The sequence below is a fragment of the Sparus aurata genome, chromosome 5 (assembly GCF_900880675.1).
Source record: "Sparus aurata chromosome 5, fSpaAur1.1, whole genome shotgun sequence".
NCBI lineage: Eukaryota > Metazoa > Chordata > Actinopteri > Spariformes > Sparidae > Sparus > Sparus aurata.
In genome coordinates, this window is record NC_044191.1 from 15,915,235 (window position 1) to 15,929,280 (window position 14,046).

Sequence of the window (14,046 nt, forward strand, 5' to 3'; positions counted from 1 at the left end):
GCTGAGAGGTGAAACGTCTTCAAGTAACTGAAACACGTTCAGTTGTCTACGATACAGCACTTTTTACTTCTAGCGATTTAATGAACACTTCGAATATCACAAAAGTGGAGTCTATGCGTGGAGATGATCTTGCTGAGCGAACTGTGCTAGCATCATAAACTTGTGTTAGCCACAGCCACAGGTCATGTGCAACATTTTATGAATACTATTATCTACAATAAGTCAAACTGGATTGGCATAATTAAGTAGGCAAAGCGAGGACATAAGTAAACCATTTTGCTCTCATGTAAAAGGCAAATGTTTTGTGATTTTTTAGTATTAAAATTATTTGAGCAGAGCTTATGGTTTTTTTGGAGGCTAATTACTGATTGAGGCAATCCCGGAGACGACAGAGGCGGTGCGCGCGCTGTCACAATGTGGGCGCGGGCATACGTAGGAAATTCGGCGCGCGAAAGCTGTAGCAGGAAGTGAGAGCAGCACGGCGGCCAGTCCGGGATTTCAAATCATCTAACTACTTCCATAATCTACAAACATCTACATTAATATGGCAGACCCGAAGGTAAAGTCACGCATTTCAGGTCATCTAATGTATTAGCTTTGCTTTAAAATGGGAATTTCGTGCCAGGCGTGGTGATTTGAATGTCGTAATGTGCCAAAGTTTGTAAAGGAGGCTGCGAGCCACAAATGCCGACAATGCTGCAGTGTTTCGTGATGCTAAGAGAGCTAACTGCTGTGTTTTCAAGGCGGTAGGATGTAATAAAAGCTTGAGAACTTTCTGACAGACATGTGGACATGTTCAGTGCTCTCAGTGCTCAATTCTAGCCCTTTGTGCGTTTCTTCACAGCTCTTTGACGAGCTTAAAAGTACTGTGAAGTGTGCAGCCAGTCAGCATGTTAACATTAGCCCCATACTCTCATTATCTGCGTTGGAAGGCAATGGGCACAGCAATCCTAACGACTCAATAAACCATCGCAGTCGTAGGTCATTTGCTCAGGATATTTTGAAAAGCTACTTGCAGCCAGTCGGCTAAAGACAACGGGGTTAAGTTAGCCGGGTGTCTTGCCTTTGTCTGCCAAGCACAACAGTTGCTAACACTAGTTGGCTAATGTTAGCATCAGTAGCCGCTGGAGCCAGTGACTGCGTATTAACAGGCACGTAACTGTATCACGGTTACGTTCAATGAAGTAGCAGTTAGCTAAAAAACATGTCGCCTTAGTTCCTGACAAATTAACGACGGTGGTAGTAAGTGACACTCATCGTGGTGCAAAGAGCCAAACGATTAGCTCTCGACTAGCCCGCTAGTGAAAGGCCTCGTTGACTAGCTAGTGAACTTCACAATGAGTTGTCTTTAGAAAAACAAAGTTGAACAACTCTTACACGTTAACGAAGTATAAGGCTGTTGCGGTAGAGTCAGATTTTTAATAGCTCGACCTCGCAGTCAAGCTAGTGACCACGTTAAACTGAGTATACCGTTATGGTGTATTGCATCTTTAATGTTAGTAGCAGTTGTGTAGCCTGCCTCCTTAAGCCAGGGCACAAAGGCGTAACGTTACATTACATTGGGGCACAGCTAAATTGCTATGCAGCTAACTAGTAGTTTAATAGGCTATAACTTGGTTTGCTCATAGAAAATGATTAATTTTATCGCACGTCATGGTATTGTTCACTCAGGGCTTTTTCACACTTTATCACGGGTCATGAACTAGCCATCTTGGTCCTCAGTCATTTTTTTTGTACATTTAATCACACACACACATCAACATGGAGCCCCATATAGAACTAAAGATGCTGTGTTCAGCAGTGCTGCTTTACGACAGGCTTTTCCAATGTCCCCTACAAAAGCTATACTTAACCAATGAGCCCTTAAATCCCTCCATTGAATCATTCATGGCCTGTTGTTCCGTTGTCAGAAGTCACTTTGTTCCTGTGAGTTTCAAAGAATCACACTGAAAGATACCACATGCCCAATTACTCTAACTTATTACAAAGTGTGACACACATGCGTGCAAAATGTCCCCTAAAGTTTAACTCATCCATTGCTTTTTTTCCTTTAGGAACAGGATGACCATGAAACCACTGTAGAGGACTCTAACCATGATCCCCACTTTGAGCCCATTGTGTCCCTTCCTGAGCAGGATGTGAAAACATTAGAAGAAGATGAGGAGGAACTCTTTAAAATGTAAGTTGCTTTAATTGTCGCCTTATTATCACACAAAGTGTAATGTGATGTACATTTCGCATGCTAGCATAGAGGTGTTAAGTAAGCGAGTACATGGATGTCTTTGCTACAAGCAACTTCCCGTTAATGAAGTATATCAATGTTTTCCCAGGCGGGCTAAACTATATCGTTTTGCCTCCGAGAACGACCCACCAGAGTGGAAAGAGAGAGGAACCGGTGATGTCAAGCTGCTGAAACACAAAGAGAAGGGTACAATCCGCCTCCTGATGAGGAGAGACCGAACCCTGAAGATTTGTGCAAACCATCACAGTGAGTCAAGTGGACGACTATAACTCATTGCTATTTTATATTGTGATACCAAATATAGCATAACAAATGTCTACAGCAATACAAATTAAAATAGCTGTTTCCAGAAGCATATCTGTGCTGGTAATCACGCCATCTTTTTTCCCCTATGATACTTAAATGTTTCGGCATATCTGCAAGAAACTTGAAGTCGGTAGTATTGATGGCCACAAGCATTTAACTGTAGGCGAGGTCCAGTATAGTCTGCAAGTTACTGGTACAGCTGGGAGATTACTGATCTTGGTGTTCTCACTGATCTAGAAGTTATCTTTGGCATCCCAGAATATGATGGTTATGTTCACTGGTTGACTTGGATGTATTACATGAACATGAGCAGCAGATCTGCACCGATAAGTGCTTTTCATTGAATATTTGAGAGGGAGGACAAGATAAATATAAGGAGACTTTTAGTTGCAGCACGGTGGTACAATTGTTAGCACTGTCACCTGTACAGCCAGACTGTTCTGGGTTAGAGCCCACTGGCTGGCTGAGTGTTGGCATGTCCTTCCAAGTGTCTCTGAAAAGACTGACAGGTTAATTGGTGACTGTTGTTGAACTTGGTGAATGGTTGTTTGTCTCCATCTGTCAGCCCCGTGATGGACTGGTGGCCTGTCCTTTCAACCATTGTCAGCTGGACTGACTCCAGCCCCCCTGCAGCCTTTGCAAAGGATAAGCCACAATAGAAAATGAATAGTGATGGACTTGCTATTAACAGGGTTGATAATTTTCCTACATGTTGTAAATATTGACTAGTGGTTCTGCCAAGAGATGTAACCGCACCAAACAAGTCATTGTTTAGATTATATGCAATTAATCATTAGCACAAACAGTATAGCTAATAGTGTGGCAGCTTCTAAACATGATAGCCTCCTCCTATGTGGTAAATGCTCATATCTCTACCTCCGTGTGTTAACCTTGTTCCCCCTCATTGTGAACTACAGTTACAACTGCGATGGAGCTGAAGCCTAACGCTGGCAGTGACAGGGCATGGGTGTGGAACACACTAGCAGATTATGCTGATGAGTGCCCCAAACCTGAACTCCTGGCAATACGCTTTTTAAATGCAGAAAGTAAGTATTTGTACTACTAATCCTATATGACACAAACCACTGTTAAATTTGGATTATATAGTGATTAGTAAAGGGACTGGCTGTAAGAAGCCCATTTTCTCCTTCTTAGGAGCCTAGCAGCTATGTTGTGATTGGTTTTCCTTTTTTCCTCATTTGCCAATGCAGCATTGGCCGTCATACTGCATTGATGTAAATATATGCAAATTTTTTGTTGTGTTCACAGATGCGCAGAAGTTCAAGGTGAAGTTTGATGAGTGCAAGGAGGAGATCAGAAAGTCTCTAGAGGGAACAAGTATGTAAAACTTTGTACAAAGAAATATTTTAAGTTTGAAATACCAGAGATAAATGTTTCTCTACAAATGCAGTGTTTTATCACATTATTTAACATGTCAACTTCTTCAGCAAAGAGTGCAGTGGTTATCTGGAGGTAATAATCCATTTTACACAGTTAGGTGGTTATATTCTGAGCCCCTATCTTATTACATTCAAACTATTGGTAACATTACATCTTAGGTAAGATTTCTGTAGACTGCAGACTCACTCTGTTCTTTGCTGCTCAATCCAGCCTGGAACTTTTTCTGTCTGCTACATGAACATGCAGTATGTAACACTTGACTGGCCTTCTGAAAGGCTGGTGTCACTATGTTCTGCTACATTACTATTTAGATTCCTCACAGGTTAACCCTTTTTCCTAATATGACCACAATGGCAAAAGGCGGTCAACCTAGAATCATAAACATAATGTAGTTGCTGAATGATGAGGTCTAAAGACAGTGCGTTGAGCTTCAAAGTGAAAATGGCATGGATGTTGCATTCAAACTTTGATAGCTTTTTAAGTTGACTGTACATTTGACTGTTTTTGCCACAGGCAACACTGATAGCGCAAACAAAGTTGCAGAGAAGCTGGAGGAACTCTCTGTAAAGGACAAGGCTTCAGAAGGAAAAAAGGAAGAGGACAAAAAGGAGACGGAGAAGAAAGAAGATGAGAAAAAGGAGGTGAAGGCTGAGGAGAAGAATTGAGAACCAAGAACTTGCTTTGCTGATCTTCAATTTATCAGTTTTTCCTCCTTTTCTACAATAGACTCTAAATGAACTGAATTTGGACACTTGCATATTATTAGTTGTTTTTTTTTATTATCTGTTTTGCCTCAAGATCACAAGTCCTTGATGCCACTGAGGAAAAAATACAAGATCATGAATTTACGAAGAAAAAAAAAAGCCCTTTCCCTTCCACCCCCTTTCCTTCTGCACCATGGAATGCCACGCTTTCCATCCTCGTCATCTACAGTTCAATTTTACTTTTGACAAACTGTGAAAAGAGGCTTGTGATAGTGATAATTCCCACATTGGGGTATTTTTTTTTTTTATTATTTTTTTTTTGTTATTCTGAAGCAGAGTTTGTTTTTAGGGAGAGGAAAATGTAGCCTGCTTGCTAGCAGCACGGGGTCAGAGAAAAGGCATTATGGAGGTGCATTATAAATGTAATATCCCATAATGCATCTCAGTGGACCTTCTAACCCTGTCCACTGTCCATGCTTCCACAAATAGAAACATCATTTAAGGTGAAGACTTGTCAGTGGATGCCTTGTAGAAGTAGTTATTTCTTGGTTCCTTCTTGCATCAGTTCTGTTGGGACTGACTAAAAGAGAAATCCACTCCACACAGTTGAGGGGCATCAGATGTGTGCTGCAGATCGCAGCGATCACTGATAGCTGGCTGATAGATCAGATGCACTTAGCTAAGCATTTCTTTCTTTTTTCTTTTTTTATCCTTTTTGATTTAAAAATGTGAAAACCATTAAGTCCAAAGTCAACGGTTCATCATGCTCTAACTTAAGGTATTCACCAGAAAATCGAGTTTGTATTCTGTAGATCATAACATTCCCAGACCTAAAGCATGTAGAGTATACAGTATGTAACAGAGTGTGCCCTATCTGATCTGTGTGCTCACCACCCTCTCCTTTTCTTTCCACTAATTGAGTTCTTAACCTTGCCTCTAAAGCGCATCTAAGTGCCAGTGCATCTGTAAATACATGTATATGGATGAAATGTTACTATTCATTTGCACTCAAGTGATTCGAGATGTTTCCTCCACCTTCGAATAAAAGCTGTCAAAGACCACATGTTTGCATTCATATAAAAGTCACTTGGTTCCTTGGATCGCAGATGATAAAATGTACACCTATGACTGCAACTACGACCATCTTCATTGTCAATCAAGCTTGATCATGTCTGAAAATGGTTTGAGGAACAAAAAAGGCCAAAGACGATGTCTTCAGATGTCATGCTTTTTCCACAACTAAAAAATATTCAGTGAACTGTTAGAGTAAATAAACTGCAAATATTCACACGAAGCTGGAATCAGAATATTTTTTAAAGAGACGAGGTAGATTTGGAGAAGGGATTCAAACTTTTGCAAAGTTTGCAATATTACTGGGGTATAAATACAAACTCGAGTGTGTATTTTTTTCCATAAATGAATAAACGAGCTGTTCTCTAGAAAAGTGGCAGGGACCACAGAATAAAAAAGTGAAACCGTATTTAATCATGTGTTTACTCAGTTATGAAGACAATGAGTTTCTGTTTAAAATGTCTTCCCCCATACTACATAGTGTGCATATACAAAGTGATAATCTGTTAACAAAATACTTAATAGTTTACAACTAATTGATCAATCCTTTTGGCTCCGACATTCTACATATTAAAATAGGATGTGTTAAGGTTTGTAGGAGTAGAAACAAGGTCATATGACAGGTTATCTGTAAACCACCAATCCTCAATAGGCTCAGTCAACAGGTGTTTGGTAAAGAAAATGAATTTCATGTGCAGATCGATCCTTGTTAGTAATAAGGGACCACTGCATTCACTCAAAGAGTTGGAAACTTTATTTACTCTGCTCAGGTCATTGGGAAACATTTCCTCTTCACAAAAATAGGAACGCATGTACATTTATAGTATATTCTATATTTTCATACATATTGAACTTTCTATTTGAGTTTCAGAAAACAGAGTCAGCTTGTGGCTGACGGAACAGATTCATTGCTGACTGTCAGGAATGGTCCCTGACCTGCAGTGATGTCCATCCAAAGAAAAGAACATTGGATTAATGGCAGTCATCTTAAAGAGGAATGACATCGATAGTGTTTTGATATGTGGTCCAACAGGGATCTGAAAGTCATGATACATTGGGCTATTTTCAGGCAACTCAGCAGCTAACGATCTTCAGGTACTTCAAAATGTTCCAGTTAGCTACACTTTTACCTATTAAGTAGCCCTGTATACCACAGCCGTACAACAGATACAGTTCTAACAATTCAGTAATACATGACTTGAATAGAGTGTTACCTCACATTACTGTGTTCATGCTAAGGCAGCTGGGTGAGACCTTTAAAAGGGAGACCATATTAGCCAGAAGGTTGCAACTACAGCTACCAGCCTTTACACTCTCATCTCTGCTGAAAGAAAGCTATGAATGCAGAAATGGGAAGAAAATAAGATCCTGGAATTTCATAATGAAGCAAGATGATGTAAATCTTGTACATTGGCCTGTCTGTTGTTAAAATGAGTAAGTGTCACTCCTGCCATTTGTTGCTCGATACAAAACACTCACGGCTTTCGAATGTCCTGGAGTGTAGAATAGTTTAACAACTAACCACATTTCACTGTGTATGAAACAACTTTTCATCTCAAAAGGCAAAAATGGTTTACTCTTGATGCAAATGTTGCTGAACCAAATCCACTGATTCACATCTATGTAATTCTGCCTTGGTTTTCATAATCAGATGATGCTGAATATAAATGAAAACGGGTTGATAATATCTGTTCATTTCTATGGTTAACAGTAATAACTGTCATAATTTGAGGACTTAGGGAAAAAAATTGAAAAAAAATTAAAAAAAGTTGTTGGATCTCTCTGAGCGGTGGGTAATACTAGAGCTGTACCAGACAGCTGCTGCAAATTGATTTCACATTTTCAGTTTTCATGATGTCACTATGACATTTTGAAATGGTCACTGTCTTTGAGAAATTAAGGGGTGTGTCGCCACTTTTGGCACTGAAATCTCAAGGCAGTTTCTATCAAAAGCCCCTTCCTGGACTAGTGTACAGCACATACTGACTGTTCACCAGCCAAAGATTGAGACATCGATATTAATCTCCCTCATATCAAATCTTGTAATAACATTTCAGTTTTCAAAGTTGTTGTTTTTTTACACTGCAAGGTAGAACAAGCTATATTAACTTCATGGATTTGACCCATTATCACTTCTCATGAATTTGCTGAATTTATAATTTATCAACACAAAACTTTACTCAAAAGAAAACATCCGTTCCAGGCTTAATTATCTGTATAAAAAGATGTATCAAACATAGTTTTTGAAAGGTTGGGTATATAAAAAGGAAACAAATGGATTAAAAAACAACAAAATAATGAATGGGCGACCGGTTATCATTTAACTACGTGGGACGATGGGTTGTATCACTACACTTTTCCATTTCTATGGTTATAACACAAACCTAACTTGCATACTAAATTTATGTTTTTTTTGTTTGTTTGTTTTTTTTTGTTTTTTTAGACAGAACATCAACAGAAAAGTTGTTTTGGTTGTGCAAGGCTGAACTCGTTCTGAACTCCGTGAGAACCGCTGGGATGAGGTATTCTGATCTTGTAGAACGCCAATATGTCTGCCCAGCACACGACTAAACTTCACTGTAACAAACTGAAGCCTGTGACAAAGTACTGCACCTTCGTGACGGGGAGGAAAGCGGGCCGAGCTATACTCGAGCCCTGAAAATCTGCACTTGACTGAGACAAAGACGCAGACATTCTTAATGTGTGAATAACGTCAACTGGCATCTCTGCTGGTTGCATTCACTCCTGAGAAATTTCTTTTTGATAAAGAAGGGATTTAAGTTTATTTTTACTTTTAATTAAAAGCAAGTGTTTCTCAATTAATTAGGAATGCAGCCACCAGACATATGATGATTTTCTCCTCTCCTTTCTCAGCTTCTCATCTTACTTATCATGTGTGGCATGCAGTTGCCCTTGGTGCTGATCTAACCGATCTGTCCTCCATCACTTCTCTAAGCTGTACAACTCCACCATATATGCTGTAGATGACATGAACAGTACAAGTTAATGTGAAGCACCCTGTCTTCTTGAGGTCAATTGACTCGGAAAGGACAGAAAAGTCTTCTCGCAGAGGTCCGCGGTGAGGATGTCTGAGTTTAATTCATCTGTAGTGTTTTCGTTCAGCCTTCAGCACTTACTGGAGAAAACGTTTGTGTGTGACATTTGGAACAATGTACGCTTCATGACCACATCTGAGAGACAACAGTAATTACATTGACAATCTGTTGACGGTCCACTCTTATGAGCCACAAAATGTTAATGACTAGACACTCCTCATACATAAAGCCTGCAGCGGTATCAACTGCCAACCGACCCCTCCGCTACAAACACACAAGGGCATTTGTCTAGACAGACCCACACAAGAGCAGACAGATCCTCTGATTGGATTATAACTCCATAACAGGGAGTGCTAGTCGCCCCTGACTGGACTTCACAAACATAACAGAGAGGAGAGAATCTCTGGGTAGCTGGGTGGCCGTCGTTGTTGGAGGTGGATGCGGTGCCCCTGCTCACACTGATATCTCATAGGTGGTGCCTCCTACACCAGTCACCTTTTTAACATTACTGTGGCGACTGGGGCTGAGGGTGGCACCCTGGGCACTGGGGTGGCAGTCCATCTGCCCATTAACTTTCATGGCCTCTCTGAGTGGAAAGAGAAGAACAGAGAAAATTATGACAAGAGATGCAACAAAAACCAAACAATAATTTAATAATAAAGGTTGTGGCAGCATGCAGATTAGTTCCACGGAGCACGACAGTTTTACATGACGTAGAAACGGAACAGCAATATGGACGACAGCTTGAAAGTGTACTTGTTAGTGAAGCAAAAGGCTTGAGAGTGTCAGACGAGAGGGTGAAAAGCATGCAAAAGAAAAAGAAATGACAGGAGCCACACAACTTTATTCATCTGACATTTGTGAAATAATACAAAAATGTGTATTTTACTAGAAAGGCAAACAAATAAATCAGAACAGAACACGTAAGATTTCACACCAGACAGTACTTATTATGAGTAAATGGACACAACAGTTGGATAAATACCATACACAAATGCTACACATCGCCTCAGTTAGGATTAATATACTACTGCCCATTCCAGCAGAGGGAGCCCACCAGTCCCCAGGGGGTTAGTACAAAGCATGCAGTCCCACAGGGGCAACGTTACGGTTCATACCTTGGGCCCCCCAGATGAGGTGAGTCTGTCCTCTCACGGGCACTGATGTAGGAGAGTTTCTGATGAGAGTAGGAGGGGGATCGGGGCATAGCAGGGGAGTGTGGCTGGTGGGCCGGGGAGCGATAGGGGCCCTCTTGGACAGTGGCCCTGCTGTGGCTGCTGTTGCTGCTACTGTGATCTGTGTGCAGGGAGGTGGATGAAGTCCTAGGGGCACGGCCCAGTGTGGAGCCAGCATGGCGCAACACAGGGGTTCGTTGCCCGTAGCTCACAAGCCCAACCCCCATCAGGTTGTCCCTGGAGCCTCCATAAGCTGGGGGTGTTGGACCTCTGGAGCCAGGGCCACGAGGCCCGTCTGGGTAGCAAGCATTATGGGGTAGACCATAGCCCCCATCAAACACACCAGAGTCCTGGGCATAGATATGGGTTTGGGAGCGCCCATGCAGCATCTGCCGCTTCTCCCTCTCCTCCATCTCCTTTCTCTCCTGGATGGAGGCCATAATGGTCTGGGAGAGGTTGTCGTAGCGCACTGGGGATGGGTCCCTGTCCCTTGAGTGAGGGGATTGCCTTCCTACCCCCCTGGGTGGCAGCACTGGACTGTAAGTGGGGGCTACCTGGTGCCTCTGCATCTCAGGTTCCCGGATGTGGCACATTTTGGTGGGCAAGTAGGGCGAGTGGAACCCCATGGAGGGCATACCACGATGGGCCATGCACTCGCTGGCAGTGGCTGGGGAGATGCTGGGGTTCAGCAGGCTATCATAAGACAGGCTGCCATTACGGTTGGAGAGCGTGTTTGGCGAGAAGACACTCTTGTAAGGGGTGGAGGTGACTGTCTGCGGCTGCAGGGCTGGGAGCTGGCCCTTTTCCAACCGGCGGTGACCCTGCTTTAGGCTGAGGGAGCGTGAGTTGATGGGGTCGGAATCCAGCTGGAGGGGAGAGGATTGGAAGGTGCGGTGGAGGGGAGCATTGGTGTACTCCGGCAGGTCCAGGTTGGGCTCGGATCGGTAGTCATGACCACGGACACCCTCTTCCAAGATGGCCGAGGTCTTCCGGTCATCTTGCATGATAATCTGAGGAGCAAACAGCAGTATCAAACATCCAATCTCAGTGGAACTTAACTGAAGCTTTTACAACAGGCAACGAACCCCTGGCTGTTAGAGTGGAGCTGCTGATCAAAGCGTAAAATCAATGATACCATGACAAGTGCTAAACAAACCATGTCTTACCTTCTCTCCAGCAGTGTGGTAGTGGACTTTGGGCATGGTGCCAAAGGACGGCCTGAATTTGTACATGGCTGGAGTGGAAGGATGGGTCTTACCAGACAGAGAACTCTCTATAACACACATAGAAAGAAGAGCAGAGTTAACAATGTAGAGATAATAGAAATGACACTATTTTACAGGCTCAGATTAAATGTCCTTTCAGGGAGAAAAGCCAAGACCTACGAGCTCTGACTGAGGGACTGAGTTCTTGAGACTCACACCATCACTGTTCTCAAAGAATGAATGTATTTGGAGACGGTGGGTATTCGGAAAGAAGGAGTCAATTGTGTAACTGATATATAATGTGAGTGTTACAGTACAGCCAGATGTCTATCCTTGAAAAACTACCTTATACATGGGCATATCCTGAAACCCCAAGGTGCTTCTTAGTAAGTGGCTGCTCCTGTGCTTGTGTGTCTCTGAATGGTATGCAAATAACTTTTACTTCCACGCATTATTAGTCCTCTAAATTGCTTTAATACAGGGAGCAATGCATTTAGACCAACTGCAGTACTCTGAAGTACCACCAAGCAGAGGTAGAGCTCCATGGAAGAGCAGAAAGTGTTCACTCCCTGACATAATGCACCATGACACTAGAGATCCACTGGAGGGAACCTGCTGTTGTAGTTTCAAAACTATACACTATTGACACATATACTACTGAATGAAACAGTTTAAAATACACACAACCATTAGCTATAAGACCCGTGCAAACTAGGATCTGTCACAGCTCTTAAATTACTTCCAAAGGCAGTAAGTCATTTTTTAGTCCTGATTCTAGACCGTATTCCTCTCCCATCCATTCAGTTGGCAGAGCTCTGTTGCTATACAACACCAACAAAAAAGTGGTGATTCATGTTGCAATGATTCACTCTGAAATCTCTCCACTGTTCCACAAATCTCGTGCTGATTCAGTTCAAAGTGCTGGCCTCTCAAATACAAATCACGCCTATTCTCTGGCCCAGCATAAATAAGGCCATTGACCTGCCACTGGGATAGACATTTATCACGCTAAACTAGAGCCGAGTCACACACTGGGACACTGGTGATGTACAGAGAGAGTCTGGGAAATTGCTCTTTGACAGGAAAGAGAAATGGGATTGATGATGACTGACAGGAGAGTTAGTTGCTGGAGAACACAGGGGGACTGTGTTCCTGTGTTTCTTACCTTCGCTGGAGGTCAGCTGGTTTTTCAGCTGGTTGTACCTGTCAGCTTTGGGTGGCAGCGGAGGCTGGGTTTCTTTGTCATCCAGGTTGTCCAGGCTGCTTTTGGACTGCAGGGAGGAGAGCAGGGTGTCAGAAGCATCCAAAACAGGTGGGGGAACAGCAGATGAAAAAGAGAAGAGCATGTGCACGTTATGTTGGGGATGTACTAACATTGCTCTCACAGATGGTTTAAGGGTAGCAAAGCTGCACCAGGCAGCTGCTCTACTTGAGTTTAAATTTATTCTTTTTAGAGGCTAATGGCCTGGAAATGATGAAAGGAAATTATCTCAGAGTTTGATGGATTTTTTTTCCTCAATATAGTATTAATTTGCTCTTCTTAAATGACTGATTTAGCATTGCACTTCTGTAACATTTGGACTGAGAATTTAAAATAAGGAGCAAAATCAGTGCAGCGGAAATGTTCTTTTTGATTCAACATGTTCATCTTTCCAGGTGATTACATTACCTACAATGCAACTCAACCTCTGTAAGTCAGAGACAGTTTTCTATTGCGCTCCTGTATTTCATTTTATCAGTTTGAAAACCCCTAACATCAGAAAATAACTGAATCTATAGGGTTACTGTTAGGGGAAAAAGACGCTTTCCTTCACTTGAGCAGGCACAAAGCAATCTGCTATACCTTTGAGGACCATGAATGACCTATATCAAGCACTTTTGTGACAATACATGGCATGAATTTAAACCAATGGCTGACCAGGAGGTGAAACTATGAATCTTAAATATACAGCTTATTTTAATAGTCAGTAATGTACAATTAAAATCTCAATAGTGGACTGAGCTTCCGGAGGAGGTGAGATATTGTCAACTTCTAGAAACTTAAAGGTTTAGAAATTACACTGTTTTAGACTTACTTTTATATTGATTTTACTGTTTGTTTCATCATACTTCAAGGCATTCTATCATAAAATTATATTAACTGTTCTTTTATGGTTTTTATTAGAATTATTATTGTCATACACAAAAATGTATTTTTCCCCCATACATGAGTCACTTGGCTTTGACATTAAGTGTCTAATAATGTTCTGTTTGAGCAATGAGGAAATTCTCTGATAAATCTGACTTCAAAAAGCAGCTGTATCTATTAATTTGTTGCCTTCTGAGCCTGTATTACAACTGGAAACTAGAAACAGAACTGGGGATACACCATGCTATACATTTGTGACATGAGACTATGGGAATAAAACAAAGAGAAAATGCTACATATACCGCAGAAGAGGGACTTAATGTAGGTCAGTTGGATGATGGAATAAGAGGAAAATAACAAGGGAATCCTCAGTGATTGTTGAAAACTTACCTTGGAGCTGATGATGGTGTTGTGGATGCCGTTGTCGCTGACCTTGATGGTAATCTGCCTGTCGGACAGGTCAGGTCTGATGAATGGGGGCTGAATTTTGACATGGGGCTTTTTCCTCGGGTCCAACATGTACCTGCAGAAAAATAAGCAGCAGGCATGAAGAAACATGTAAAAGTTGGTGGTGGTGGTGTTCACAAGCTTTGTCTTTATGGCTACTAGACGTACAGTATGTGCAGTGAAACGTCAGCTACTACAACAGTGATCTGTTTGGAAGAAATCTTTAAATTGTAACAGAGTGAACAAACTCTTTCTGGATATATTAAACTGAAATGGAAAAAAAAAAATTGAAAAATATGTTGATTTACACA

At 41.8% G+C, this 14,046-nt stretch overlaps 2 protein-coding genes and 1 non-coding gene across 3 annotated transcripts in view; 2 read left to right on the plus strand and 1 right to left on the minus strand.

Moving 5' to 3' along the window:
* Positions 1 to 402: 402 nt before the first annotated feature.
* On the plus strand, positions 403 to 5,947 carry ranbp1 (RAN binding protein 1). The gene is made up of 6 exons (XM_030418010.1): positions 403 to 559; positions 2,055 to 2,179; positions 2,331 to 2,488; positions 3,466 to 3,594; positions 3,818 to 3,886; positions 4,463 to 5,947. Exons 1-6 carry the CDS (start codon positions 545 to 547, stop codon positions 4,612 to 4,614), a joined length of 648 nt encoding a protein of 215 aa, XP_030273870.1. The 5' UTR covers positions 403 to 544; the 3' UTR covers positions 4,615 to 5,947.
* On the plus strand, positions 4,126 to 4,254 carry LOC115582484 (small nucleolar RNA SNORA77). The gene has a single exon (XR_003984179.1). It is a non-coding gene; the product is annotated as a small nucleolar RNA SNORA77 (small nucleolar RNA).
* A 508-nt stretch (positions 5,948 to 6,455) lies between the features above and the next one.
* The window catches only part of zdhhc8b (zDHHC palmitoyltransferase 8b), a 66,499-nt gene continuing 58,908 nt past the window's right edge, over positions 6,456 to 14,046 (minus strand). The window contains exons 7-11 of the mRNA XM_030417608.1: positions 13,679 to 13,811; positions 12,326 to 12,431; positions 11,122 to 11,228; positions 9,899 to 10,965; positions 6,456 to 9,366 (exon numbers count right to left, since the gene is read on the minus strand). Of these exons, the coding sequence (XP_030273468.1) occupies positions 9,234 to 9,366; positions 9,899 to 10,965; positions 11,122 to 11,228; positions 12,326 to 12,431; positions 13,679 to 13,811 (1,546 nt within the window). The 3' untranslated portion in view covers positions 6,456 to 9,233. The remainder of the gene's footprint in view (positions 9,367 to 9,898; positions 10,966 to 11,121; positions 11,229 to 12,325; positions 12,432 to 13,678; positions 13,812 to 14,046) is intronic.